The sequence below is a fragment of the Anopheles maculipalpis genome, chromosome 3RL (assembly GCF_943734695.1).
Source record: "Anopheles maculipalpis chromosome 3RL, idAnoMacuDA_375_x, whole genome shotgun sequence".
NCBI classification, from domain to species: domain Eukaryota; kingdom Metazoa; phylum Arthropoda; class Insecta; order Diptera; family Culicidae; genus Anopheles; species Anopheles maculipalpis.
Genome location: NC_064872.1, coordinates 75,338,712 through 75,365,058, shown reverse-complemented (window position 1 = coordinate 75,365,058; position 26,347 = coordinate 75,338,712). Strand labels below are relative to the sequence as shown.

Genomic DNA, 26,347 nt, shown 5'->3' with positions numbered 1-26,347 from the left:
TTTGCTGTGTCGCTACGGCCAATTTTAAACCCACTTAAACGAATATTTCATGTTTGTAGGTGATTCCACAGAGTCCGGGTAAGACGACTTAATGACTAAACTAGCCTCTGTTTGGGTTGAACAATTTTTACCTATCCAAAATCGATGGTAGATCATTCGACCAAATGTGTTTTCGTCCATACTTTGCACTATATCATAAGTAGCTCCATTCAAAACACTATTACTCATAGTCTAATCAACAAAAAGCTATCAAATTCATAAATATATATTTTCAAAGTTGGTTAAAACTGACAAAAAATCAGCCCTACATCATATCTATCCACCTGTTAACATTTTATTTAAATATCAAAATAACCACATCAACTTAAATGCCATATCACCCAAGGCGACAGGTACAACAATACAGTTTTACTGTTTGGAATTTTATCCCACACACCTTATGAATCTGTTGAATCCGGACACTGGTCAAAGCGAAGGTTCGGCAAGGCTGTTACGTTACATAGCGGATTTATTTCGCTCGTCCCATATCGTTACACCGTCACAAGCGCAGATTTTTTTGTAATTCTCGAATATACCAGCTGACCGTGCAATTATGCCACAGCTAAGCCGTCCACTATCATTACCCGGCTGTGCGATCACCACTGATCGTCCGATAAGATCATTCACGTCGAGCCGCTCGTTGACCAATCGTATCGTAGCTCGACCACTTTCGTCCGTCCGAATCTCGCTGGAATCGTACACATCGCCTACCGAGCTGCAACCTTGCGAAATGTCTCCACATTCGTGCACATTCAGCCGGTAGCTACCGTTGGGCGTCAGTCCATCGATCGTTCCGTCCACAACTGCCCCTTTCCGACCGGTCACATTCGAAACGGTGCAGAATCGTACAACACCACGCACATTGCTTGACTCATTGCCATGTTCAACCATTGCTACTGCCGATTGTCCTGCCGAGTGGGAAGTAGATAGAGGATTTTAAAGAAGTTTTGCCGAAAAAAAAAGGGTTTCCGGTGATCGAACCTCCGAAACCGGTTAGTGCCGCTCGTCTGCCTGTTGCTTCGATGCGTTTGTGTACTTCCAGCCACGGAAGTGTGGTTTCTATCAACACACTCCCTTTGCCAACATCGATGGTCACTGTACCGGCGTCGGATAGTGCCTTTCGGATAGTGTCCGCACATTCTTCGCCACGGATCTGTGCGGCAAACTCCATCTGAGGAGCGATGCGTGTGTAATGAATGATACCGGCAAAATGAAATAGGAAGGTTTGATGCACCACTTACCTTTATATTTCCGCTGTCCGGCATATTTGTTTTGATTTTCGGAGTGATGTAGCGATGCCGTTCGGATGCTCTTGTTGAATACAATGATTTATAACTGTTCAATTCGTGGATTAATTAAAAAAAAACAGCAACAATATGCCTCACGCTCCCTAAAGAACCGAAGCAGACCGGAATACAAAACAACAAACCTGAATTGATAAAATCTGCCTGAATAGTATTAAGAAGGCAGATTTGTATTGACAAAACCCCTTAATAGTGTTGATAAGGGAGTTTTGTCAACAGGGAGAAAGTGAGTTCAGAGGAGATGTCGGAATAGCTCTATTTGGGTATGCCATCTTGGGAAAAAAATTGACAGTTACCTGACAAAATGGTAAAACAAACTTCGGTCAAGCAGTCTTCTAGTCAAGACACTTGAAATCGGTAACGGTCTGTTTCGTTCTAAATTAAAAATAATTTACATGTTTTAACAAATAAATAAGTTAGAAAATGTATTGTTTAAGATAATATGTGGGCTGTAGCACAATCAACTTGTGTTTGGGGCATACAAATCGAGTTGTACGTTATACAATCCACGCTCATCCAAAGGCGATTTTGTAATGGCGGAAAATGTAAAAGTGGAATGTGGAAAAACGTGGTTCAGATGAGTGTTCAGAGTTAATAGACAACTGCATTATGAATCGCAAAACAATTACACTACAATATTTTTATGTTAAATACGGGTGTTATGTGTGTTCTTTTGTTATCGCTTTTACTGATCCGTTCATCCAAAGGCGATTTCAGGAAGGGCGCTGGGTGATGAACGTGCTAAGGTCGTGCTACCAATACGAGCTAATAGAGCTTCTTTTACTGGGACCGGAAGCTAGCGGAAGCCCTAACAATCGTCCTGAACCCATCGAATATCTATTGTGCATAATGGCGTTTCTTTCATCTTTAGCGCTAGATTTGGCTGCATATGTAATATTAGAATTCGATTGATAATGTCTGAAACAGGACAAGACTTGATTTCATATGAACTGAAACTTGTCTTGCGTAGCATCAAGAGCAATTATTGCGCACAGTTAACGCGCATATCCGTTAATGTTGATAAATGTTTTTGCACGTATCTACCTTCCATTCTAGCATTTATCATTGTCGAGGTTGATGGTGCATTGGTCGCTGGTTGAACAAACTCAATCTGACTGTGCTAATAATAATTTTCTTTCACTAAACCGTTCATATGTATGGTTTCCTTTTGCTATCCCTCATTGTTATATACAGCAACAGTACAAGGTTGAAAAACACCTTAAATTATACTGAGCCAGATCAACATCCCTTTTGCATTGCTTTTTAAGACCTATCCTAAGCGTATTTATCAGCAGGAGAGAGAAAAACGTATCACTAATTAACTTTTTTGCACTGTAAATAATAAAAAACATGTTAAATCAGTTGATTCGTTTCGGTCAAGTAAACGTCAAATCGGTGCTGGCATACTTTTTTGCTTTACTTGTCAAAACGGAGTTTTAATTCGGTGGTTTAACGGGGGTTTAATCAAAACGGGGTGTTCCATGGGGGAGCACCTCATACGGTGGAAAACAAACACTTCAGAACATTCCGTACAGTGATGAGACCAGTTTGCTTTGCTCGCGCTCGCGCTGTTACTACAAAGTTTGGCTTAAGCCGCATCGATCGTTCTTCAACTAATCGACACAGTTGTTGATAATTGTTACTCTGCAACAAGTGTGTTCTGTGAGCAATACGGCCTGGCCGTCCCTTATGAATAAAAAAAAAAAAGTGTGTTCTGTGATCTACCGATAAAATACGATAAACAACACTAGAGATTACTGTAAATTGAAGCTCATTCGGTTCATCGATCAATTTACGTATGATGGGTTTTCTAGTTTCAAAAATCACCCGGAAAGCATCAGTTGGCGATCAGTATTATGCGCCGAAACCAATTCAACTGTACGTTTTCCGATCCGATAAAGAGACGGAAAATATAGCCGATCAGATACAGAGGCAGTTGAACGAATGTGGCGAATGTGCGAAGTGTATCGAAAAAGTAGATGAACAGAGCGAAGTCACTGGTTTGATGCTAGACGCAAGTTACACAAGTGTAGTCCTGTGCTCCAATTTAACATTCCGTCATAATGTAAAATATTTGCGGAACTTGGTGGAAGAAGCAGTAATCGTGGACGGTCTAGTAGTGTTTTTGGTAGAAAAAACTCTTTATCAAAACAAGTACATTGCGAAAGTATTTAAAAATCCTCCGAAGAACATTGCCGTGATCAAGGACGAGCTGTGGGAGGAAAATGAGATAGATTCAATGCAGGCCAAACATATCGCATACACTCTTTGCAACGTAGTTAGGGAGAAGGGTCAGTCAGTGTCTGACCAAGGGCGTTTAGAGAGTGTCTGCGTGCAGTAACGTTTAGTATGAGGCCCCGGCGGTAGAGGCGACAACGGCACCCGTCGTAAGGACTGCCCCTGTAACTATGCGGTATTATCATCAAGTCATTCGATACATTCAAGTGTGCAACATCCGCTCGTAGTTCCAGCCCGACATCGTAGTTCGTTAAGCCTGAAAGAAAACAGAAGGACCGAATATTACATTAACATGGTTCTTTTATTACTTATTTACTTCTACTGAGCAGCAACATTAGGCGTCAGCGAAAAAAAAGCGAAATAAACAAACGTTCCTATGCATTATTTGCACTCTGGCTGTGGATGGTGGATTCCGATAGCGAAGCTATCTAGCAAATAAAAGTTTGTTCGATTGCTTCTGCCAGTGTGTTTTGTATATTTCTCTCACAAGCTTTAGAATAATTTAGCCTTCCTTCCCACACAGTACCGTATACGGTGATGGTAGCTCACCCATTAGCTTACAGTAAGCTTAAAATATCACATTTCTACACACTGTACACGGTGCTAGAAGCGAGTAAAAAGCATTCCCTAACCCCCCCGGCCCCCTTGCCCGCGACCTAAAGCCGGCTGTCACTAATGGACTGGCCCGGATTGGCCAACGCTTCGCGACGTTCCTGGATGGCGTTACATAACCGCCGGTACGGTCCCAGCGGAAGTCCCAACGATTTCACATCGTTCTCGGTCAGCAGCATCAGTGTTTCCATGTCGATATCGTTCTTCTGAAAGCTGTAGTTCGTAAAGTAGATGTTAGCGCGCATCCAAAATCATCAAATCAATCTCCGCTTTTTCGTTGCCCGCATACTTACACAGGATAGTAATCCTCGAGCTTGAATGCGGCCAGGAAGCGTAAGATAGCGAGCGAATCGTTCTCCTCGTTGTCGGAGCTTTCCATATCCGAGTCGGAATCGGAAATGACGAGCTGAGACCGTGGCTTGATCGCACCCTTGCCGGCGGCTCCACCACCCGCCGGCTTTGTCTTTACCGATCCACCATCGGAGGATGCACTCGTCGACGACTGTTCGTTACCGAGCTGGGCCAGCACGTTTGACACCGATCGACTAAAGTTTTGCACGAGAGAAAGAGCGAGCGAGAGGGGTAAGCAGGATTGTTAGTAAGTTACGCATGTCTCGATTACGGCACAAGTTACGCACGGGAATGCCAGATTGCCAAAGGAGGGACGATTGAATAGACCGGACGGTCGTTGGAGCAGTACATCCTCCGTCAGCTCGTCAGTGGTAGTAGCTGCAGCCGTTGCGAGGAAATCGGGCTGACTAAGTGAACGGGATATGGTACCGAACTTGCCACCACCACCACCACTCGTACCACTCCCACTGTCCTCGTCCGCGTCGTCATTTTCCCGACCGTCCGCTGGATCCACGTCGAACACGTCTCTCAGTTTGCCGCGCCGCTCCGACGCGTTTGAATCATCGTTTGAGCTGTACGTACCGACGTACAATATCTCCGAATCCCGTCGAAGTCCCTGTATCGAACGTACGCTCCTTTTACCGTTTGCCTCTATCTCACCAATTTTAAAATCTATCCGGACGGGAGAGGGGAAAATAGAAAATTAAATGTTGAAACCCAACCCAGTCGAAAGAACGCCTTCCGCACGCCTTAGCATCACCCTGCTTAATTACCTCCATTTTCCATCTGTTGCCGAATTTTCATTGCATCGGCACGCTTCTTCACGGCACCGCCACCGCGCAGTACCGTACCACCACCAACAAGGGCACTGAATTTGGTCGTGCCCGCCGGTGCTGGTTGGGTTTCGTTCACTATCCGGGGCTGCCCCTGTGCCAGATTGCCCTGACTGCCGGACCACAGTTTGTGCTTCAGTGCCTGCAGCATGTTCGACGGTCGGTGTGGCCGGATCCGTATGCTCGTGTCCTGCTCGCGTTCGAGCTTCTGCTGGCGGGTGGCAAATTCGCGCGCACGCTTTTCGCTCTTCTTTTTCGCTTGTTCGCGAAATTCATGCGCCTTTTTCCTGCAACAAAGGCAAAGATACTCAATGGTCGTACGCGGGTTCCTTCGATCGATCACGCACTTACCGATCGGTTGCTTCCAGTGTTGCGGCAGCGGCATCGAGATAGCGCAGAATTTTGTCACGATTATTAATCGCCGCAAGATCCTGCGCACTGTGATGATCGATGTCGAGCGCATAAATGTTGACACCGAATTGGACGAGAAAATCGACACACTGCATGTGCCCTTTCGCCGACGCCAGATGGAGCGCTGTGTTGCCAAACTGATCGGCCTTATCCGGGTCTCCGCTATATTTTAGGGGCGGGTAAGGAGGGGTGTAAGATCAGGCGGCATGGTATTGCGATGGCTCTGCTGTACTTACCCGCGTGCAACCAGTAGCTTCAGTGCATCGAAATGGCCCTCAAATGCAGCCCACAGGACAGGTGTCATGCCATCGATGTCCTTGGCATTCGCCTCCGAACGTGTCGCTTCACGTAACACATCCAGTAGGCCATCTTTGGCGGCGCTGAAATAAAAGATTGGATAGATATGAAGTACTATGATTATAAAGTATTTAAAAAAAAACGCTTGGTTGATTAATCTATGCAGTGGTGCATCAATCTATTGGCGGAGTTGAACGCCTCGCTGGCTAGAGAAGCCTTAGCCTTAGGCTTAGAATGACTAATCCATATCATCACCCCCAAGTAGAGCAAGGGCCTCTTTAGCTGCCTCGTATAAGGTCCCTCGGCCGCACGATAAAGAGCTACATACCACACGATTCCATACACTCCCTCGCTCCCTTTTCTTTCAACACTTGATTTTTATGGGCTTCAGTATCCATTCCTCTAAATAGTTCAATACGCTGCAGAGAGCAACCGACACGATGGCACCGACTGAAGGGCCTCAAGGTCGGAACTATCGAGTCCTACTCCTAAGTGCATAACTAGAGAAATACTGTGAAGCCAGGACAAGTCGGTCCGGTGGCAGAGGCGACACGGCGGTACCGGTCTTATCACGGCAGGGTTCTAATCGCGTCTAGATCGTTCCCCCGTAGTGAGTCCTTAATTTTGAACTACGTGGTAACAACAAGTCTTGTAAGCCATTCGATGGCCGGCCGTGGCCTAGCAGTCAAGTAATTCCTTGGAAACTGGGTTGAGATAGGTAGTGATTGATCATGATCATGTTTTCTGTCTTCCATAGAGCTTTTCCTGCCCCGGGCACAGTTTCGAGGAGGCCCTCTTTTAATGTTCGGGGCTCCTTAAATGCACAAGGTTCCAACAACCAGACAATACCTGCTTCCGCATCTTCCAGAGACTGGAGACTTCCAGCCCCTAAAAGCTGGAAGTCTCCAGTATCTGCTTAGTTTTTTGCTTTAGATAACACTCAATGAGTGGCCGATCGGTAAAGCACCCCACATCATGCCATCCAACAAACCATAGCCCTTATCTCAGCTCGCCACAGGTCTTCGTCACTTCCGGTGCATGAACAGGGGTATCAGTTCTCTCTCGACACCCCGATCGAGGTACCTATTATCTAATGCATACTAATGCAACTACTCACCGGTGTATCCTATCCGACGACATGGTTTTCCGCTATTTATAGTGCATCTGTTTTCACTCGCATGCCCAGGAAGAGATCTTTAGCCGTCCGATTCCCGGCCAACCGTGGTGCGCTTGCGGATGTGAGAAAACCGAAACACCTTCCACACACACACACACACCAACCCGCTGAGAGGTAGGGAAGATCGGTTGTCTTTTCGCACTCGTTTTTCCTGTGCGCACTTTTCCGTTTCACTACAGTCACACACACACGCACACTCGTGTGATTCAACAACGTGCACACATGAGCAATTCGTCGTCGCTGCGCGGGAATTGTAACCCGGGTTCGCTGGTCGCGATAATATCGCTGCGGTAGATAATGGAAATGTAAATTACCCTTCAAACAAAGTTCCAACCGACCGGGAAGGTAATTTCAAGTGTATCTTTTTCAAGTGGCCACGGGGAGTGATGCGAAAAAAAGGGGACGAGAAATCGAAAGCATAAAAGTTGCGGTGAAAATTGCCTACACACACCGGGCCGCTAGAGGTTTCTTCATGTGAGTTAGGGATTTTTAGTTTTGTATTTGTTTTCTGCGGACGAACGGAAATTTCACTTTCAATTTGATAGAATCTTTTCTTCCCCGTTTCACTTTCCTGGTTATGGACTAATTAACTGCTGGTTAGAGATTGTATGTGTGTGTGCTATTGGCTTACACGCCCTGGTGATCTTTGATGATTATTTTTTCCACAACACATGTATACTTCGAAAGCACTAGTCCTATAAGCTTATGAGCTTCTACTAAAGTAGTACAGATATAAATACCTCAATCGAAAATAAATCTGTTGGTCGGAAAAGACTGTGCAAGACAGTGGCGAAAAACCGTGCTTCCCACGGCAAGGTGGAATGTCCACGGCAGAACCTAACTGTTGCTGGTTAAGCGTCACTCGTCATAATAATTACCAAACCAGAGGTTAAACTAGGTGAATGCAGATCAAGGTTTTTTTTTTGGGAGGAGGTGAGTTATAGTGCAACCACCAAAGTGATGGGTGGTGCATCTCTCAAGGCACCACTTCGAGGCCGAAAGCTATGTCCTCTAGATAATGACTAGACTATCCAACAAGCTTCGGTATTTCATGATAGAAGCGAAACTTTTCAATCGTTTTTAATATAAATAATTAAGCGTCAATGTTCTCGACCCCAAAAAAAAAAAATTGAATCTTAAACATTTCAGCTTTTTTAATAGTGGCTTAAATCAATAAAGGCTTAACATCTAACATAACATCCACAAGTCTGTAGAACTGGTGATACGATACATATGTTCAGTTCGTTTCATTCGCGGGCAATGACGGTCTTTTATAATGCAAATTTTTACCACAACAATGCCCGCACGGCCGCATGCATCCACGTCAGGGTCATTATGCTGATGGATGATTGAAGGTTACAAAAAGCCAACTGGGGTTGCGCAGTTTTTTAGCATTTTTGAGGAGCTTTTTGTACTACGTTTTCGTGGCTCGTCTCATTTTCAATTGCAACTAACAATATACCGAAAAGAAATATTGCCCACAAACAGGAAGATTACAGCAAAGATGTGCAGCGAACTGCACTGGATTGAATGATCTGGATGGTTATGGATCTGCCATTTATCGAAGCTGACAGATGGTTTCAATAACATGCGATCGTTGAGCGTTTCTTGGGTTCATCAACGCGCAGTATTAGGCCTAGTGAATGACAATACGGCGGAGAGCCGTCATACTCAAATATAAATAATTAAAAATAGACTTAGTAAACATTCGTGATCCGTCGGGTTGTAAAGTCAATATGAGAAAGACCCCACAATACCACCGAGTCTAACAAGCAATACGGTACCTTTATCGTCAACTTATTGGGCAAACACGCACACACAAATTGGTGTGTCCGTGAACTGCGGCAGATAAAGATTCTTCAACCACAGCCGATAAGAACTATGCGGCACACATTGGTAAACACGATCACGTGTCGAGTACATAGGAAGGGCGGCAATCAACATGAGTCAAAAATGCGGACCTCTAGCTATACCAGCTTTTAAAATATATGAAGAAAAATGCGAATGTCTATCGTAGGACAGAACATCTGGTGCAAGACTAGAACCATGATATTCAAAATCTCTGCTGAACGTGGAATAAAACACTTGAAATAGACCGATATCTTCTGGATGTCGGGTGCGGTAAAATATCCGATAAATAGTCATCAAAAATATATTGTAGCGATGCATTAACCCTATTCCAGGCAACAGGCTAGCCGTGTAGCTAAAACAATTTTAATTGCTTATTACTCAAATTCCAGGCATCCCACTGAATTAAAATTAGTTTTGTGTGAGCAAAATACGAAGATCTTCTTAAGACAATGCTCTTCAATGTTTTAAAGGATTATTTCTGCCCTTCAGTATTGTTTTTTTCGGCCTATTCCAGGCAACTGGGCTATCCGGGAGGACAGCTACGTTTGGGGCCTGTAACCTTTTAATGTGTAATTTAATATAAGAGCAATGTTTTCATGAAATTTGGATTCACTTTGAGACGTCATATTTGATAAAATGGAGAGAAATCCGATTCAGAATATTGCATTGACGCATTAAACAATTATAGACCTCCAAAGTTACGATGTACCCCGATAGTCCGGTTGTCTCAAAAATTTAGTAGATTTCTTCTAGTTGCCCGTTACACACTTAATCAGGGTTTGGATGATGGAAGTTTCCAGTTATTTTGACATCACATTTACCCCTTTGGCAAGGTAATCAGTCTCGCTTGTAAACGTCTACAATACTCTGTACGAGTAATACGAGACTAATTATTGATTTCGAGTATTGATATCAATTTGCCAGTATCTTAGTTGACGTGCAGACAACGAACCAAACCATATGCCAAGGATGTGTTGATGTTGATCGGTACGATAACGCAGGCATCGTATAGCACAGGGCAATATAGGACAGGTTCCGTTTTGATATGTTATCGCATTAATTGCTTATAAAACAGTGACTCCAATAGCGCGCAAAGATAAGGTAAGCTCGAACATGTGATGCGAGATAATGGCAAGCACACCATTTGCTGGCCGTTGCGGACAATTCACATGCGCATAAAGACTTTTAGAATTCTATTTGTATGACGACATCACAACCTTCAACTTTCCTACAAAGAAATGTCCGTAAAGTGGTGTTACTTAGAAGTGGAAAATGTTAACCAAGGCGGAAAAACAAATCTCCTCGTTCTCGTTCGGAAGGGGAACTTGTAGCACTTCTAGCGGTAGCAATTAACTTTTTAAAGTGGAATTAGTTGAAAAGGGTAAAAACATATGCTTTAGATAGAGCAGCGTGTGTCGATCAGACGATGCCGATGGGTGACCGCAGTTTTATGTTTTCTGTTGTTTACACATTAATGCTTTCGCGATCTTTTTTCATCGCACAAATACACTTTCACGTACGCACACACAGACACACATACACTGCCAGAAGGGGGTTATGCGTTCTTTTGCTTGCGATCAAAAGCCTCGATGGGACGCTAAAATGAGCCTCCAAACAAGGCACATTCATCATCACAGAAGCACAGCAAAAATGGGGAACATATGCACGTTCGAGCACAATTGATGCTCTTGTTCACGATCGTGTGTGTCGTGAATAACCACTTGCGCACAAATCAAGAACGCCGAATACGCGTCGAGAGAACACTTTTGTTTTTCACGCACAATCAGCATTTAGCTGACTGCCTAATTAATTAATTCTAACTAAGAACGTGCACCTGAAGCGATTTACACAACAAATTAAAGGGAATCGAGTAGGACCGGGATAGGGAGCGCGATCGCGAGCGGTGTTGCGGTACTGTGCATAGGTACACGCGCGCGTGAGTATGCGGACAAAATGGGCTCTGCTTTCAATGCCCGTGTGGCTGCAACCTCATCAGGTGGGCCCACATCACCAGGTAATTCAGCGGCCCAAACGATAGCACGCGTTGAAAGGGGGATGGCTTTTGTTTTGGTGTGTTGGTGATACACGGTTGGTTTGTTTGCAAAATGTGCAACTTTTAAGCCTTCATTTCGAACCATGGTTTGGGAGCGTTGGTGTCATGTAAATGGAATTTCTTGTACGTTATGGTTTAGCTAAAATAATTAAAATTTAGTTAGCCAACGGTGCGAAGCTTTGAATAGCACGCAACGAACGCACCATAGCGGAGTACAGCGTGTACCAAGCTGCAGACGAAAGTTGCGCGTGTATTGGTGAAGCCAGCAAGAATGGTGGACAGGTGAAGTGTAGGTGCCTTTACATGTGCTCAATCCGGCAGAAGCTGAAGGGCCTATTACACGGTGGAAAGGGCCGTTCGGTTTTTCGTGTTTACAAATTTACAAAGACAAATTATGAATAAACTAGGGCAACTGTTTTAAAAATTAATCCATAGCTCGCTGATACTTTCAAAACATGATAAATAATATCTTTTTCTCTGAAAAAGCTGCTGAAAATAGGCACAAAGTAAATATAGACTTTTTTTTTCGATACGTTCTTTTTTCTGAGCGTAGATGTAGACGTCAGCGTTGTGTAGACGTCGAAATCGGGCAATTTAATGCGTACAAAACGCGCAACATATCAATTTAACCGCAATGAATTAAATTGATCCATTTTAAACTACATTTTAAATTGTTTTAGATCCCAAATCCGCTTTGCAGAAAATAGGAAATCATTTGTTACATCCATCTACGCTAAGGATTACCATAGATTGTATAAAGCTATGTTTAGCATTCATCTGCAGTTATTTAATCGACTATGCTCTACTGCCCGTCCTAACGGATTCAGTGGCAGTAGGACAAACACGTGCTGTTGTGTTGCGATTAAAAAAAGGCGCCATAACATATGAGCAATCGCTCCTATTTTCTTATCTCACTGCAGAGTTCACTCACTTTCGCGCGTCATGAAGGCGCGTCAGCGCAACATGTGCTTACTCGCGTGCTCGTGTTTTTCAAAGCGTAAGCAAGTTACTCTATTGATAGTAATTTTTCTGCCAGCAGCAGCATGCGTCCCATTCAGACGATTAAAGTAAACCTCTAGAAGCGGATGAGATGCTTTCATTTGAACCCAACAGTTCAGCTACTGTACTGTAGAGGGCGCAAGCAAAAGCTTAAACGAAAGGGTTTTTGTTTTCAATTTAAATTCGATTGTGATTGGTGCCACGTTTTAAGTAACAAACGACAAAAAATGGTAAACTGTTTCAGCGAATGTAACTTACGAGATAATTTGCAAGGATCTTACTTAAAAAGGGCGTTAGTATAGGAATAAACAATACACAAAATTGTTTCGAACTAAATAGTAGATCAAACGGTTAATGTTATAAATCTGAATGCTGAGTCTGCACCTGTACTGTACTGTAAACAGAATATTTAGAGAAGAAACTAGCCAACTAGCCTATTTGCCGTCTTATCAAACTCTATTAGAAGCTGCTATAGTTGTAACAATATTTATTTAATCACATTCGATGCAAATGGTTAACAGTGTCAATGATAAACGCACGTTCTTATCGCACATATGTACATATCACACTAGTCGTTATCTTAACCATACTGTCCTCGCGGTTTACCTCAAACAGCACCTTCTCGGCGCGTGGTAGAAGTTATCGTTCGTCCTCACTGACCAACGCAATCGATCATGTGTTCGCTTATCAATAGTACGGACAAATGTCACAAAGTTTGCCGCAGCAACTGATGGCCGTCCACTTGTACCGCATCAATCTGACCTAATCGTCTAAATTTCGAGCAGATCTCTTTCTATGTTGTCTTAATCCTCTCTACATATTTGGCACAATGTTTAAATGGCATTTTTGTATTTGATAACCGGGCTTACTGATTCTTCTTACCGCTACCCTGCCTGGAGTGGCGCGGTTGCCGTTTGACAATTCCTAACCGGCGCAGTAGCGCTCTCAATGTCGCACCCAACCCAATTAGCACTGATAAAGCAATCACGGTCATCAACGCGTACACGTCCAGCAGATTGTATTCGACGAACGACAACCGGACGGCCGGTGATTGAAGCTGCGGTGCACCACCGTGCCGCAGCACGTACTCCACCCAGTAGACTGCCGTTTTCGCGGGACCGAGCGGTTGGTCGCGGTAGCGTTTCGAGATCAGTTGGGCCTGCTCGGTGTAAGATGCGTCGGACAGTACCTTCCGAATGGCGGCAGCGATCGTCACTTCGCTTAGCGTATCGTACTCGAGCTTCACACCATACCCGGCCCGCTCGGCACGGGCCAGATTAAGCTCCTGATCGCCGTAAATCGGAATACCGACCATCGGTACACCGTGGTAGAGGCCCTCGGTCGTACCCAGCAGTCCACCGTGCGTGATGAACAGCTTCACCTTCGGATGGGCAAGAATGTCGCTCTGTGGCATCCACGACTTGATCAGCACGTTCGGCGGTTTGTCCGGTAGGCTATCATTCTCGTACTTCCAGATCACGTTCTCCTTCAGGTCGCGGAACACGTTCACGAATGCGGCACGCTTGTCCTCCGGGAAGTTACGTCCCTTAAGCATGGAACCCATCGAAAAGTAGATCACACCGTGCGGTGCCTCATCGATGTACCGCTGTATGTCGGACGGAAGCTCTTTGGGCGGTTGGATCTGTATGCCACCGATCTCGATCATGTTCGGTGCGTACGGGTGCGGATAGCTAAGGCTAAAGTGTTGGTTCACAAACGCCAGCCGAACACTTTCAAGCGTTTGTTGGAAGGTTAGCTTCGCGCTTGGAAAGTACTTCCGAAACATGGCTTCCTGCTGGGGTAGGAAGACGCACCGATAGTACAGCTTATCCGCATGGCCAACCAGTGCATTCGTGAACCGTTGCCAAAAAGTCATTTCGTTCGTGTAGCTCAGGAAGGTGTGCGGTATGTACGAGTACGGGTAGGGCGTACCGACCAGCTCGCTCGTCCACATAGATGCACCGAACGGTGAGAACACAAGCAGCTGGCCACCGAAGTGTTCCGCCAAACCGTACAGCACCTCGCTAGCGAACGATTCCACAATGACGGCGTCAAACCGTTCGCCCGATTCCATCAGCTGCACCATCTTTGGATGCTCTAGCAGTGCCTGCGAGGTAAGCGGACCAATTTCACTGTACACCAGATACAGCACCATCACATTCGGTGCGTTCTTGTACTGGAAGAGATCCGGTCCGGATACGTCGTGCGAGGCGGCTAGATCCGGCAGTAGAATGTCACGGTGCCGATCAGCTGGCGCACCTTTCATAGCGTACGGGCTCACAATCGTCACGTCGTGGCCTGCATCGAGCAGTGCTTTCATAAGACCAGCCCCAATGATGTAATGCGATCGTCCCACGGAAGGCAGTATGCCAAGAATGCGTGCTGCATCCGTTTCCGGTACGCTGCGACCTAACATGAGTACGCATATGAACGCCAGCGACAAAGAACACGTGTAGTGCGCCATAATGTTGACCCAATTCCGAGACTGGGTGTTGGGATGATTTCACCAAAATTCTTATCTCGCGAAAAGCGCACAACACGAAATACTTTGGACAGCAGGGTTCCTCCTGACAACCGAACTGATCGTCACCGTTTATTAGTACAAACTAATCGTCTACTAGGATTCGGCATGGTTGAGAACCTTCGCTAGCTATGGCGAAACGCTCTTATCATGAGTGTAGCAGCTGTCAGCGAGAAAGAGGGTAGCGGCACCTGAGTAATCATTGAGTTTCATTCAAATTCTCTATTTTCCTTCTGTGCTCTCTCTCTCTCTCTCTCTCTCTCTCTCTCTCTCTCTCTCTCTCTCTCGCAAAATTAGACAATATTTTCCTAAGCCGGTGTACAGCGATAGTAAAGCTCACCACCACACTGCTCTACATCACGTTGCCGGCGGATGAGCATATGTACCGGCTGCCGGCAAGTGACGACGGTCTATATTTGTTTGTTTACGCACGGCAAGCAAAACAGTGCCAATGGCAATGTGGTACCCTTGCCAATGACCATGTTTCGGAAGGCGCTGTGTGTAGTTGTAACACACCCAGTTACAAAGCTTACACATCCGCGTGATGGCCTTCTGAAAGTCGCGTCGGTCAAACGACGACAGGACGGTGAATATCTATTTTAAATTGAATACGAAATTTCATTGATTTGTGGGACGTTTGTGTGGGTATTATTTTTGCTTCATACTAAGCGTTTCGCGTTGAGGGGTTAAAATGTACAGCGTTAGTATTCGGATCACGTTTTGTAGAAGAATTTTCCTAATCATCGCAGAGTTTGACGAATGCGCACGGGTTGACGTCGCGATGGGATTCTCATCTCGGTATGGGAGAATTTCGATGGGTTTCGCGGATAATATCACTCGGCTGATAACTTCTTAGGCGCTTCAATTTCGAGAGGGCTTGTCTTGGTATTTTTGGCTAAGTTAACGTGACTATAATTCTTTCCGTGAATTCGATAGATATGTTCTTATTTAATACATGTTTGTTGCCCATTCTATTATCAGTAATTTTTTATCAAGACATTTTTTTATTTCTTGGAGAAATTGAAACTGTAAAAATATAAATATACATCATATTGAAGTTTATTATAAACAGAACGTTCCGAAAGAAGTCTGGTGCGATCTCTCGCTAAAAAAAAAATCCACTGACATGGCGAGCGTTCACTAGATCAAATGAACGTCACTCATTTACAGACCAGAACTGGTTTTACTGTACGGTTCATTATCTCGCTTGGTGGCGGGTTTGTTTGGAACTTTTTTGGAACAAATATTTATACAACCCTACAGTCGGTTCCACTTACACATCCATAGAGCATTTTGTTAGAAGTGTGTTTGTATGGCACTGTTCAAGTATGATGAGATAATAACGCTACTTGTGGTGAGCGGAAGATCCATAAAACGGTTCCAAAAAGTTCGTCATTAGCAATCGAGTCGCGCACCAAGAAGGAAGTTTGTTTTGGTGTCTGGTGTAACTTCAGCAGCACGACGACCTTGCCCGCCCAAGACACACAACAGCTCAACATGAGGCTTAAGTGGACGGTTACGGTGGTGCTGCTAGCGATTGTATACGCATGCACCGTTTCCGGACCGGTTGAGGGGGCAAAGATTTTGGCGATCTTTCCAACGTCCGCCCGATCACACTACATTGTCGGATCGGCACTAACGAAAGAGCTGGCAAGACGCGGCCATGAGGTAAGGTTGCTTTATCAGCTGATGTGCGTTCTGGAAGATACAGTGATGTAATGCTTTACTTTCTGTCTGCAGGTGTACGTTATCAATCCATTCCCGCAGAAGAAACCGTTGAAAAATTATCACGATATCGATGTGAGCGGATCAGCGGATATTGTTAAGGGTAGGTGTACTGGCAGCGTTACCATTATTGGGAGTTAATTTCATGCTTAATTGTAGATCTGGTACCGAACATGTTCGAGATGGCCGATCAAGGCGTGTGGGAAGGCATCACGATGACGTACAAATTTGGACAAATGCTGACCAACTACACGTTGGAGCACCCGAACGTGAAGAAACTGATCGCATCGAACGAAAAGTTTGACCTAATCATCATGGAGAGCTTTCTGAATGACGCACACCTAGGTAACTATGGTGAATGCAGAGTCTCCTGCAGCATGTTTACTTCATACGAAGCTTCATCTTTTGCTTCTTCACAGGGTTTGCCCATCACTTCAAAGCACCTTGCCTCGTTTTGTCCACCTTTGGAGCATCCCGCTGGACAAACGACTTGGTCGGAACACCATCACCGATATCTTACGTACCGCATCCGTTCCTGAGCTTTACCGATCGGATGTCATTTGTGCAGCGCATCGGTAACATGTTGATGGCAATCATGGACACCATTCTGGGACACACGTTGGATTTCCCGGTGCAGAGTGCTATGTACGAAGCATCATTTCCCGATCCAAAGCCCCCGCTAGAGGAGCTGCGCCGGCAGGCCGTGTCGTTGGTGCTGCTGAACAATCACTTCAGCCTCAGCTATCCGCGCCCGTACGTGCCGAACATGATCGAGGTCGGTGGAATGCACGTGAATCGCAAACCGAACCCGCTGCCGGAAGACATCCAGCAGGTGCTGGATAATGCAACGCACGGTGTGATTTACTTCTCGATGGGTTCAAACATCCAGAGCAGCCAGCTGCCGGTTGAGAAGCGTGAAGCAATTTTGCGCGCCTTTGCGAAACTGAAGCAAACCGTGCTGTGGAAGTGGGAAGATGAAACGCTACCGAACCGGCCGGACAATGTGATCGTTAAGGCATGGTGGCCCCAGGACGACGTACTGGCCCACCCGAATGTGCGGCTGTTTATTACGCACGGTGGACTGCTCAGCACGACCGAGTCCATGTACCATGGTGTGCCGGTGATTGGCATACCGGTGTTTGGCGATCAGTACCTAAACATGGCCAAAGCCGAACGTACCGGGTATGGGTTGCTGTTACCGTACCAGGAAATATCCGAAGAGCGGCTGTCGAGCGCGATCAATCGGATATTGGGTGATTCGAAGTTTAAAACGATCGCCCAAAGCATATCCGCCCGGTATCGCGATCAACCGATGGAACCGCTCGAATTGGCCGTCTATTGGGTGGAGTACGTTATACGGCACCGTGGGGCGGAGCACTTGAAGTCAGCCGGACAGGAGTTGGGCTTCCTGCAGTACCACGGGATCGATGTGATCGCCACCATCATCGGTGTTCCGGTGCTGTTTTTCTATCTACTGTTTAAGCTGCTGTGTGGCGGGCTGCGATCGAAAAAGGCTACGTCGGTGAGTGCGAAAAAGAAGCGCAACTGAGCATGTGTTGTGATCAATCGAAACTATGTGACCAGTATTTGTTCCAAAAAGAAGCTTAATTGAATAAATGAAAATGATATAAAAATGAACATATTTGATTTGGAGATTTCGTTTTTGCTCTTATCGTGGAATACTCGCGACACGCTACAAGTGGTTTGACCTTCACCATGAATTGACACTTTTCGGCGCACACGAAACATATCCGATGATGGTCTTCAAACCGGGTTGGTACGTATGCCGCGTGATGTGCGATTTTTTGTTTTAATATTTTATATAAACTCATCACTTTTTTCCCAAGGGATTACAACAAGGTAAGATTAGCAGCATGAAGTTGCTAAGAGCGGTAACGGGCGCAGTATCAGGATGAGTCAGCATTTTCGTATCGGGATGATAATTCGGATTGGAATGAAATTCACGTTGTCATGGCGTTCAGCAAAACAACAGTAGCTGCCGATGGTCGGTTTACTAATTAGTAAATCATATCCAGCGAAAAAAAATCATGCTTCTCACTGAAATGAGCAGATAGTGAGCAAATCACTATTGTGAGAAGCTTGATTGTGCACGCTGAGTAGTCACAAAATAGCAAAATCATGCTTCTCACTATAGTGAGAAGCATCTGCTCGCTATAGTGAGCAGCATGATTTTGCTCACTGGGTAGGCTACAGGGGTGTAAATTGTTGAGAATTTAGGATCGATTTCCATCTCGTAGGATTCGATTTAGTGTGGTGTTAACGTAGTAGTGCAAGAGCTATTCTTTGTACTTGCGTCGTAACTCACTGATTACTTCCTAGCACAGACCAGAAAATCTCATTATTATTCATTATTCACTACAGGGAGAAGTGAGATATTGTTTGCTGGGCCATCTGAACTGTTCGGAATCGTTCTTTTGATAAGGTAGAGTTGCGTATTTCTAGTTAATCGCAGTAGCGTTTCATCGCGCTTATGGTAAATTTCATTCGAAATAATATGAGAGGTTGCTGCCCAAGCGGTTGCTTCCACAACTTGTTTCTGAATCACATGACTTTGGCTCTAACGAATTACAACAGATACCATTTTTAACAAACGCAGCATATTATGCTGCAACTACAATAGTCAGCCTTACAACAGAATTAGAAAGAGGAAAGCGCCCTAAGATACTTTATTTTTTAGTGTTGGATTTTAGTGATTTGAAGCAAAACATCATTCATGTCTAATGTCACGTTACGACGACACTAAATGTGAGTAGTGTTGGGAAAAGCGAATCTTCGCATTCCAAACCTAATTGTTTGGCGTCGCTTCAGCGAATTGGGTTGAATCTTAATCGAATCCCAATCGAATCCAAATACGAATCCAGTCAAATTGAATCCTAATCGATTTCCAATCTTAAGGTTTGATAATTCTAAGTCTAAAAGGGCCCTTTGACCGTCGAGGATCCCCTGGCCGGCGATACTCCAGTGGTTAGAGAGACCCTCCCATTCATCATAATTGCAATAATAATGTTTTCATTCTTTTATAATACGTTTGCAAATATAATGTATAACGCTTACCGTAACAGCTATTGCCATGTTTTCAATCTAACTTTTCCGATCCAACACTTTTCTACATGTTTAACACCAAAGAGGACGTTCCTTGTGTTCGCACTGAACAAAAACACTGTTGCATTATCACTTTATTGATCACTGACTCACGTCTATTTAAGTATTCAGATGTTGCTCATGTGAAGTTGTGAGAGTGAGGTGGTAAACACACTAATTTAACACTGTACGTATCCATTAAACAGCAATGAGTAACTGTAATGTAATGAGTAACTTCTTAAGAACGCACAATTTCACAAAGTTATATGGATGGAGCAGCCGAAGGGGCTGATTTTAAAGCGCCATTATTAGCATATGTACATGATCACAACCAACGTTATCGCACCCTAGAGTTCAAAAGATGTTGGCATGGCCAATGGTCAGCTAACGTCGCAGAATCGGTCAAAATTGATACACTTTGGACAAAAATGACACAGCACAAAGAAATGAACAAATGGGACCAAAATGTTGAATCACATCACATGTATCACAATCAATGTCTATGAAAACAAAAACAAATATTGAAGAACATTTTTAGATACGCCAGAAGGAGACGATGGAGACGCCCAGCACTGGAACAATGTAATTATCTATACTTTTATATCTATCTATACTATAAAAAAAACATCAAAGGGTTAACATTAAATCTTCCAGGTATCTCGTGGTTTGATTTTTTTTCCTGATATTTGAACTCGTACTTTGGTCTGAGATACTGAACAATAAAATTGATCAACAAGACTCTTCATTTTTTGTACAGCAAGCCATCAAGGTCATATTTCATTTAGTAAATTGACAACAGGGTCACCTTATCTCGGTACTTTGCCCTTGTCATTTGTCTTATTATTCGTCATCTTCCTGTAGCATTTTTCTCTACCAATTTATATGATCTAGTCTGCTTTTTATTCTTTTTGTGTAAATTTTTATTTTTTACTAAATATGAAAATAACAATTAATTTTTAAACTTCGTTCAACATTGTGTCTCCACCGTTTGGCAGTTTTTCAAAGTGAAATATTTCACTCTCTTTCTTGAAATGTTTCGTGCTGTGTGAGGTTGAAGGGGTGTTAAAAAATTGAAGTAAAATTAGAGTAATGTTAAGCTCTATAGCGTAACTGATTGGGCCCGGTGGTGTAGGTGACAGCACCGGTCTTTAAACGGCAGGATCGGGGTTCAAATCCCATCCGGACCGATCCCCCGTAGTTGAGGACTGACTGTCCAACTACGTGGCCGGCGTGACCTTAGAATGTCGTTAAGCCAAGAAGAAGAAGAAGCATCACTGATTGAGAAGCATACAATTAATGCTTATTTATTTAAAAAATTGTATCAGAATTATTACATAGTTTATTTTGGTTTGCGTGCGAGAAGCAAATGTAACCAGCATTGCTGTTATGCAATATCAAGCAGATTCCGGAAACAGGCTCGAAACGTATCAATAAATTATTCATTATCCATCTGGTTCATGTATGCGGTGTCAAACCGAATGTGGCACAAATCAAGAAACTCCCATAATTTTAGCATCTGTCAGAGAGTAAGTGATGTGGGAAGAAATTATGAATTCCCTTTGATCGGGCCATCGGTCTATACGATAGTGAATACAGTGAAAGCCTAATTTACTATTTATCTTGTAAAAGCTCACTGACTGCTTATGCAAAGCTTGGGAAGGAATTTGGTTAGTTTCGCATAGCTTGAACACAATTTTCAAATTAGGATGAAAATTAGGCCTACATTAAGATAAATCGATTCCTTGTTTGTGTAAGCGCTAAAGCAAAGCGAAAATGGGTTTGTTTTTATCTGCTAGGTTTTGGTCCAGAGATGCTTCAATGCATTGTGCTTTTGTTTTTTTCGCTTGTGTCTCTTTTCCTTCTTCTTACAAATTGGGCCTTTGATTGATCATCCTTTATTCCTGGTGGAGCTCTTTGAGCAGTGTGCAAAACAGGCACGTAAAGCAGACACGTTTCACGGAAAGCAGACGTTGCGTAGCTATGTGCTCCATAATTCCTTTCCTGGCAGCCTGCAGTATGAGACCTACGTTGGGGGCATTCTCTCTTTTTTTTCCTCACCGGCTTAGCATGGTGCTGTAGCTGCTGAGCCCTGACACCTTGGTTGGGCATACTTTCAGGCTAATGCTTTCCTTACAGTGGAGCCTTTTTTTCCTCTTCAAGGTACTAGGGAATCCCGGAATGTTCCCAACGAAAAAAAAAAAGGAAGCTTGCAAACCGGTTACCGGTACATCCGTGTTCCGGTAGCTTTTTAGCAGATTATTTATTCACGGATCTTCACACATGCTTAACGGGTTCATCAAACATTCAGGTGAGATCGGTATGAATTCTTTTCGAGCGCCATCTGTGAGTTTTGCCCGCCCGTGCCAGTACCGTTTTCTACGGGTACGGTGTTGTTCGTCGAGGTATGTCGAAAGGAATTCCGGACCACGTTGAGTGTCTGCTACTGGTTGCTTATTCGCAGAGGCTTAGCGGCAAGCATCTTGCATCTAGGAATGCTTCAGAAAGAATATAAGCGAAGAAGCTTATCTGAATTATGATCCTTTATCTAAAGGCTGGAGGTCAAAATAGTGCTCGTTGATAGTGTTGTGTGTTTTTATTATTATTTGTTTTAAATTTTCTGTCTCTTTCTGGCATAAACATTGTTAAACGCTCGCAAAACAAAATAAAGAAAAATTCCCTCCTAGTTACCTTTTCAGTGTTACTTGCTCAGTGTTCTGCAAAAAACAAGGGTCTAGATGATTTCTCACCTGTGGGTATCTATCCATTTTCCGTTCCAAAGGCTAGCTTCACAAACCCCATACACGTAACAGGGCGTATCATTTTTCTTCATCCACCATCCGACCGAATTCCAGCCGAGCCCCCGTCAAGAAGGTTGGAAAAAGACAGTTCAAGGGCGGCTTTGTGTTCTGGATTTTGTACACATCAGACACAGAGTCAAATGCCCGTACCACCTGTTTGTGTTGACAGCGGAGAAAACGTAAGCTTTTGGTGCAGGCATTATCCGGACCGGGAAAAATTGACCTTGTGGAGATGAGGTTGCTTGAGCTAGGAGTGAAAATAGGACGAAGCCATCCTTGGCTCGTGCACTCCGACAAGTGTGGAAGAACCTAGAACCAATACTGTACCTCCGGCGAATGCCAAATGAGTGTACCGGGTGCGGAAAATTCGCAGAAAAATTCCAACAATGGTTCATGGGCCCATGAAAATGAACTGGAAAATCACTCTTTACAAGCACGAAAACATCGTCCGAGAAGATCCAAATCCGAGCTCGTTAGTACCTTACAACGCACGCACACCGCCACGTGAGGACATTTCTGACCGCAGGCGAAAAGTTTTTACTTCCAACCGCAGCAATTAGCTTCCGGTGGTGTTTCCGGGCCCCAAAAAACCGAACCCTCCGGACGGGTAGGGGATCACACAAGGGAACCGTTGCGGTGTTTTTGTTCGGCTGGCCGGCCGGCCACAGGACGGAAGTTTACAGTCGGTGAATTAATTTGGATAATGAGTGACACACCACCTTGTGCCTGGTGTCTGGTGAAAGACGCACTTCGGGGGACGTTTTGGGCCACACAAACTGTTGTAAGCAAAAGTTTCGTATGGTTTTGGTAGCGCGGTGTGAGCTTGTCTGGAGGGTTGCCAGTAGAAAAAAAAAGTTGAAGAAATTGTTGTTTTGTGTGGTAAATGTGGATACTCCATCGGGCACGCACCAAACGGCGCTCGTTTGGTGCGTGAACCTGAAGCATAGTTCAGCAGCAACCAGTAGAGTATGGAAGGTAAATGATCTTGATTAATTGTTTTTGTGGTGGTGATTTGGTATGTGCTTTTTTCTTCTTTTGGGCAGGTTGTGAGAGCTGTCACGCTTGAAGTGTTTTGTAACGATGTTCTGTGTCAGTGAAGAATGGTAAACAAGTGGCCGTACAAGAGTTTGCCATCACTATGGGGTTTTTTATTTTGATTGCGAACATTTGACAGTCATGTTCAACAGTCGAACAGCAGCAGTGATTTGAGGCACTAATGTTTGCGGTCTAATTTTGCTCTGCTGTATTTACTAGAGTTTCTTTCGCTGTTAATACGGTTAAATAAGTATATATCAATTTAGCCATACCTGAATTGGTATTTTTCGTAGAAAAAAATGTATGGTAAAAATTGTATTCATTTCGATATTCATTATTGCGTTCAACAGTTGCATTTTTGAGTGCGCCAGATGTTTGAAAGTAGTGCGGATTGCATATCTTTAGGCATTTATTTTTTGAATAGTTTTTTGGATTTTTCGAGATGCTTCAAGAGCAGTACAGACAGAACTTAAAGTCTGTACTACACATATTCGTTGCAGGTCTCCTCTCACTTTGGCAGCCGTAGTTTATCGTTTGGTTCTGCGCACGAACATGACCGATCGTTTGTTTGCTCTAGTAGCTTTCTGCTCTTCAACTCACTGTCCAACTGCATCAGGGAATGTCCTCCGATGAGTGGTGTTTCTCATTCAACCTAAAATTGCAGAAATTACACTTTAATTTTAATCTACACATTCCGAGCATCGAATAACTACAAATCTTTACCTTCTCACTTCTTTCACATTTAAACTCGGCTAAGTCAAAAAAAATGGCAAAGTCCCGAGTGTTAGAGTGTAAAGAGTGTTTTCAATCTCCGAAGAAGAAACGCCGTGGAATCTTGAAAAGGGAGCAAAAGGTTAGATAAAGAGGGAGTTAGAGGTAGCCCATGACGCATTGAAACTGGGAGAAACGGGTGGAAAAAAGGTTAAATGCAAGGGGCGCCGCTTGGGCGTAGTACTTTCCGCCTAAAGGTATGCAACACATGGTGTGAATTATATTAACACTTACATTTGTTTTTTCATACATGAAACCGCTAACATGTAACTCCCATTAATGAAGTAACAAAAAATTCATATAAACTTCTCAACCTAATCGAAAAAAAATCACAACTATCTCAAATAAACAAAAAAAAAAAACATCTTATAGCACTTAGCGAAGAGGAGCAACTGTTCATCCCTGTCAGAAACACGCAGCCCGGAAGTATGAGCTCAATTAGTTCTTCTTTTCCATTCTAATCTCTTCAACAGGACCATAACCGACCCCGAAACGTTGTGCGAGAAAGTATAAGCTGACCTAAAGACTCGCCCTATGTACGCCTACATACACCGTGTTGTGTGATGTTCTCCTCCGTTTACATCCCCGGAAGACGATCGGGTCCTTTATCAAAAAGCAATCGAGAGCAATTTCAGTCCTCGAATCCCCCTCGCTGCTCGCCGTTTCCACCCGCTCACTACCACCTTAACTGTAGCAAGGATGGCCGGGTGTAATTAAATTAAACGTTAAACTTTCGGCGTCTCTATTAGTGGTTTTGCCCAATTAGGGATAATATTGATTTTTGTTGATCGTTGTTATGTGGAAAGCGTGTGCCCGGGGTACGCGTAACACGTGAGAGCTTATACATCCACTGTTGTTTGCCAAGCGATGGAGATGGTTGCCACCACCTCGGCACGAATCAATCGTGTTCGCTTTGTGTTTGCGAGGATTTGTTGCTGGATGCATGTGGCGGTGCCATTGTTTCCTCGGCAACCCCCGGGATCGGGGGTGTGAGTTGGATCGTTATTGTTTGTTTTAGTGTGCACACCACGAGCTGCTAATGATGAGAGTTTCTTCCTTCGCCGGGGCGTTAAGCCCGCCGGTGCGGCAGTGGCAGAAAACTTGAGTCAAGGTTTATGGTATTTAAGCACCATCGCACGCTTCAGTCTGGATGGACTCGCTTGGATTATTGTTTTATCTTACCCGCGAGGACATCATTAAGAAAGGGAACCGTGCTTTCGAAAGTGCTCTTGGGATGAAATTAGTTTTGCTCCCTTTTCCATCATGCTGAAGGGTTTGTGTTTTTCACAAACACTTTGTTTTGTTTATTAATCCATTTTCCGTGAGGTTTTCTGTAGGTTGAAAAGGTAGACTGACTTCGCTGGTCTGTTTTTGATGGGAATATGATGATGACGACATAAAGTGTGGGGTTTGTCTTAGTTAAGAAAGATTTCCTTTTGAATATTCTACTTGTTTTTTTTTTTAATTCTAGAATGTGAAATATTGAAAATAGCAAAACAAAACTCCCGACGCTTAAGATAAAACGGTGAAGATTATATGATCGTTCAATGGAAAATATTTCTTAAGATTTTTCCTGCGAATAATGCCTTCGGATATTCCCACTCTGCTATGTGCTGCTGGCCTTCTATAAGCTTCTCCGACGTACAATTCGGATGAAAATAACTAAATCTATTCCCCGAAAGCTAAGCTCAATTAGCTCAACATAGTGAGCTCAGGATGGGAAGGCTTAACCGCAACAAGCTACGTGGAAAAGGAAAGTTTTCTTCCAAATTCCCTCACTTGGTGCGAGTGTTTGTGTGCAGTTTTTTGGAACACGTAAACGATAGAGGCGATGTGTTTGTGTGTTACCAGTGCACGAGAGGCACTAACGAAGCTAACAGAGAGTTTTTATTTCGATAGCTCTAGTTACGATTCAACGTGTGCGATCGAAGCTCTATTGAGAGTATAAATAAAGAGACGTTAAGCTTCTTAACAGTTGCGCTTGAGTTTGTAGTTCTATGACGATTTACCATTTTATTGGGTGAGTTCGCTATGGAAGAGAAATCCGTAGAACGTAAATAGTAGTATCATGGGGAAAAACAGGACTTGGATTTTTTTAAGTAAACGCATTAATCTTTAAATTTTGTACGTTGTTTTTGTTTGTATTGCGATGCTCAGCGTGTGGTAATGCTGTTTACCCAAACACTTTACTCGTGAACTCCAGAATTGGAAGAATCTACTACTAAGGTTT

At 44.0% G+C, this 26,347-nt stretch overlaps 5 protein-coding genes across 7 annotated transcripts in view; 1 reads left to right on the top strand and 4 right to left on the bottom strand.

Moving 5' to 3' along the window:
* The window catches only part of LOC126562130 (leucine-rich repeat-containing protein 15-like), a 487,244-nt gene that overhangs the window by 288,322 nt on the left and 172,575 nt on the right, over window positions 1-26,347 (bottom strand). Inside the window, exon 3 of one of the 3 annotated variants that reach the window (XM_050218559.1) lies at window positions 14,923-14,938. The exons of the other annotated variants lie outside the window; for them this stretch is intronic. The gene's annotated coding sequence lies outside the window, so the exon portion shown is untranslated. Of the gene's footprint in view, window positions 1-14,922; window positions 14,939-26,347 lie in introns of those variants that run through there. 3 annotated transcript variants of the gene reach the window in all.
* Window positions 496-1,304, bottom strand: LOC126560985 (copper chaperone for superoxide dismutase). The gene is made up of 3 exons (XM_050216935.1): window positions 1,281-1,304; window positions 1,021-1,210; window positions 496-947 (listed from the first exon to the last, which is right to left on the bottom strand). The coding sequence occupies exons 1-3, from the start codon at window positions 1,302-1,304 to the stop codon at window positions 496-498; spliced, it is 666 nt and encodes a 221-aa protein (XP_050072892.1).
* LOC126562069 (pre-mRNA splicing regulator USH1G) lies at window positions 4,238-7,227 on the bottom strand. Its single transcript, XM_050218480.1, has 7 exons — window positions 7,203-7,227; window positions 6,025-6,168; window positions 5,729-5,950; window positions 5,318-5,664; window positions 4,832-5,216; window positions 4,487-4,738; window positions 4,238-4,406 (listed from the first exon to the last, which is right to left on the bottom strand). Exons 1-7 carry the CDS (start codon window positions 7,223-7,225, stop codon window positions 4,238-4,240), a joined length of 1,542 nt encoding a protein of 513 aa, XP_050074437.1. The 5' UTR covers window positions 7,226-7,227.
* On the bottom strand, window positions 13,031-14,629 carry LOC126562012 (UDP-glycosyltransferase UGT5-like). The gene has a single exon (XM_050218421.1). It carries the CDS (start codon window positions 14,627-14,629, stop codon window positions 13,031-13,033), a length of 1,599 nt encoding a protein of 532 aa, XP_050074378.1.
* Window positions 16,173-17,991, top strand: LOC126562030 (UDP-glycosyltransferase UGT5-like). The gene is made up of 4 exons (XM_050218441.1): window positions 16,173-16,354; window positions 16,427-16,514; window positions 16,571-16,756; window positions 16,831-17,991. The coding sequence occupies exons 1-4, from the start codon at window positions 16,184-16,186 to the stop codon at window positions 17,958-17,960; spliced, it is 1,575 nt and encodes a 524-aa protein (XP_050074398.1). The 5' UTR covers window positions 16,173-16,183; the 3' UTR covers window positions 17,961-17,991.

Bases quoted from the DNA above. Each gene is read 5' to 3' on its own strand.
- LOC126560985 (XM_050216935.1), bottom strand. From the start codon at position 1,304: ATGCCGGACAGCGGAAATATAAAG. The intron at 1,211-1,280 runs GTAAGTGGTGCA...ATCGCTCCTCAG, and splicing joins CGGACAGCGGAAATATAAAG to ATGGAGTTTGCCGCACAGAT. The intron at 948-1,020 runs GTTCGATCACCG...CCCACTCGGCAG, and splicing joins GGCACTAACCGGTTTCGGAG to GACAATCGGCAGTAGCAATG.
- LOC126562069 (XM_050218480.1), bottom strand. From the start codon at position 7,225: ATGTCGTCGGATAGGATACACCG. The intron at 5,665-5,728 runs GTAAGTGCGTGA...CCTTTGTTGCAG, and splicing joins ACACTGGAAGCAACCGATCG to GAAAAAGGCGCATGAATTTC. The intron at 4,407-4,486 runs GTAAGTATGCGG...TACGAACTACAG, and splicing joins CTCGAGGATTACTATCCTGT to CTTTCAGAAGAACGATATCG.
- LOC126562012 (XM_050218421.1), bottom strand. From the start codon at position 14,629: ATGGCGCACTACACGTGTTCTTTGTCGCTGGCGTTCATATGCGTACTC.
- LOC126562030 (XM_050218441.1), top strand. From the start codon at position 16,184: ATGAGGCTTAAGTGGACGGTTACGGTGGTGCTGCTAGCGATTGTATAC. The intron at 16,355-16,426 runs GTAAGGTTGCTT...TTCTGTCTGCAG, and splicing joins TGGCAAGACGCGGCCATGAG to GTGTACGTTATCAATCCATT. The intron at 16,757-16,830 runs GTAACTATGGTG...GCTTCTTCACAG, and splicing joins TCTGAATGACGCACACCTAG to GGTTTGCCCATCACTTCAAA.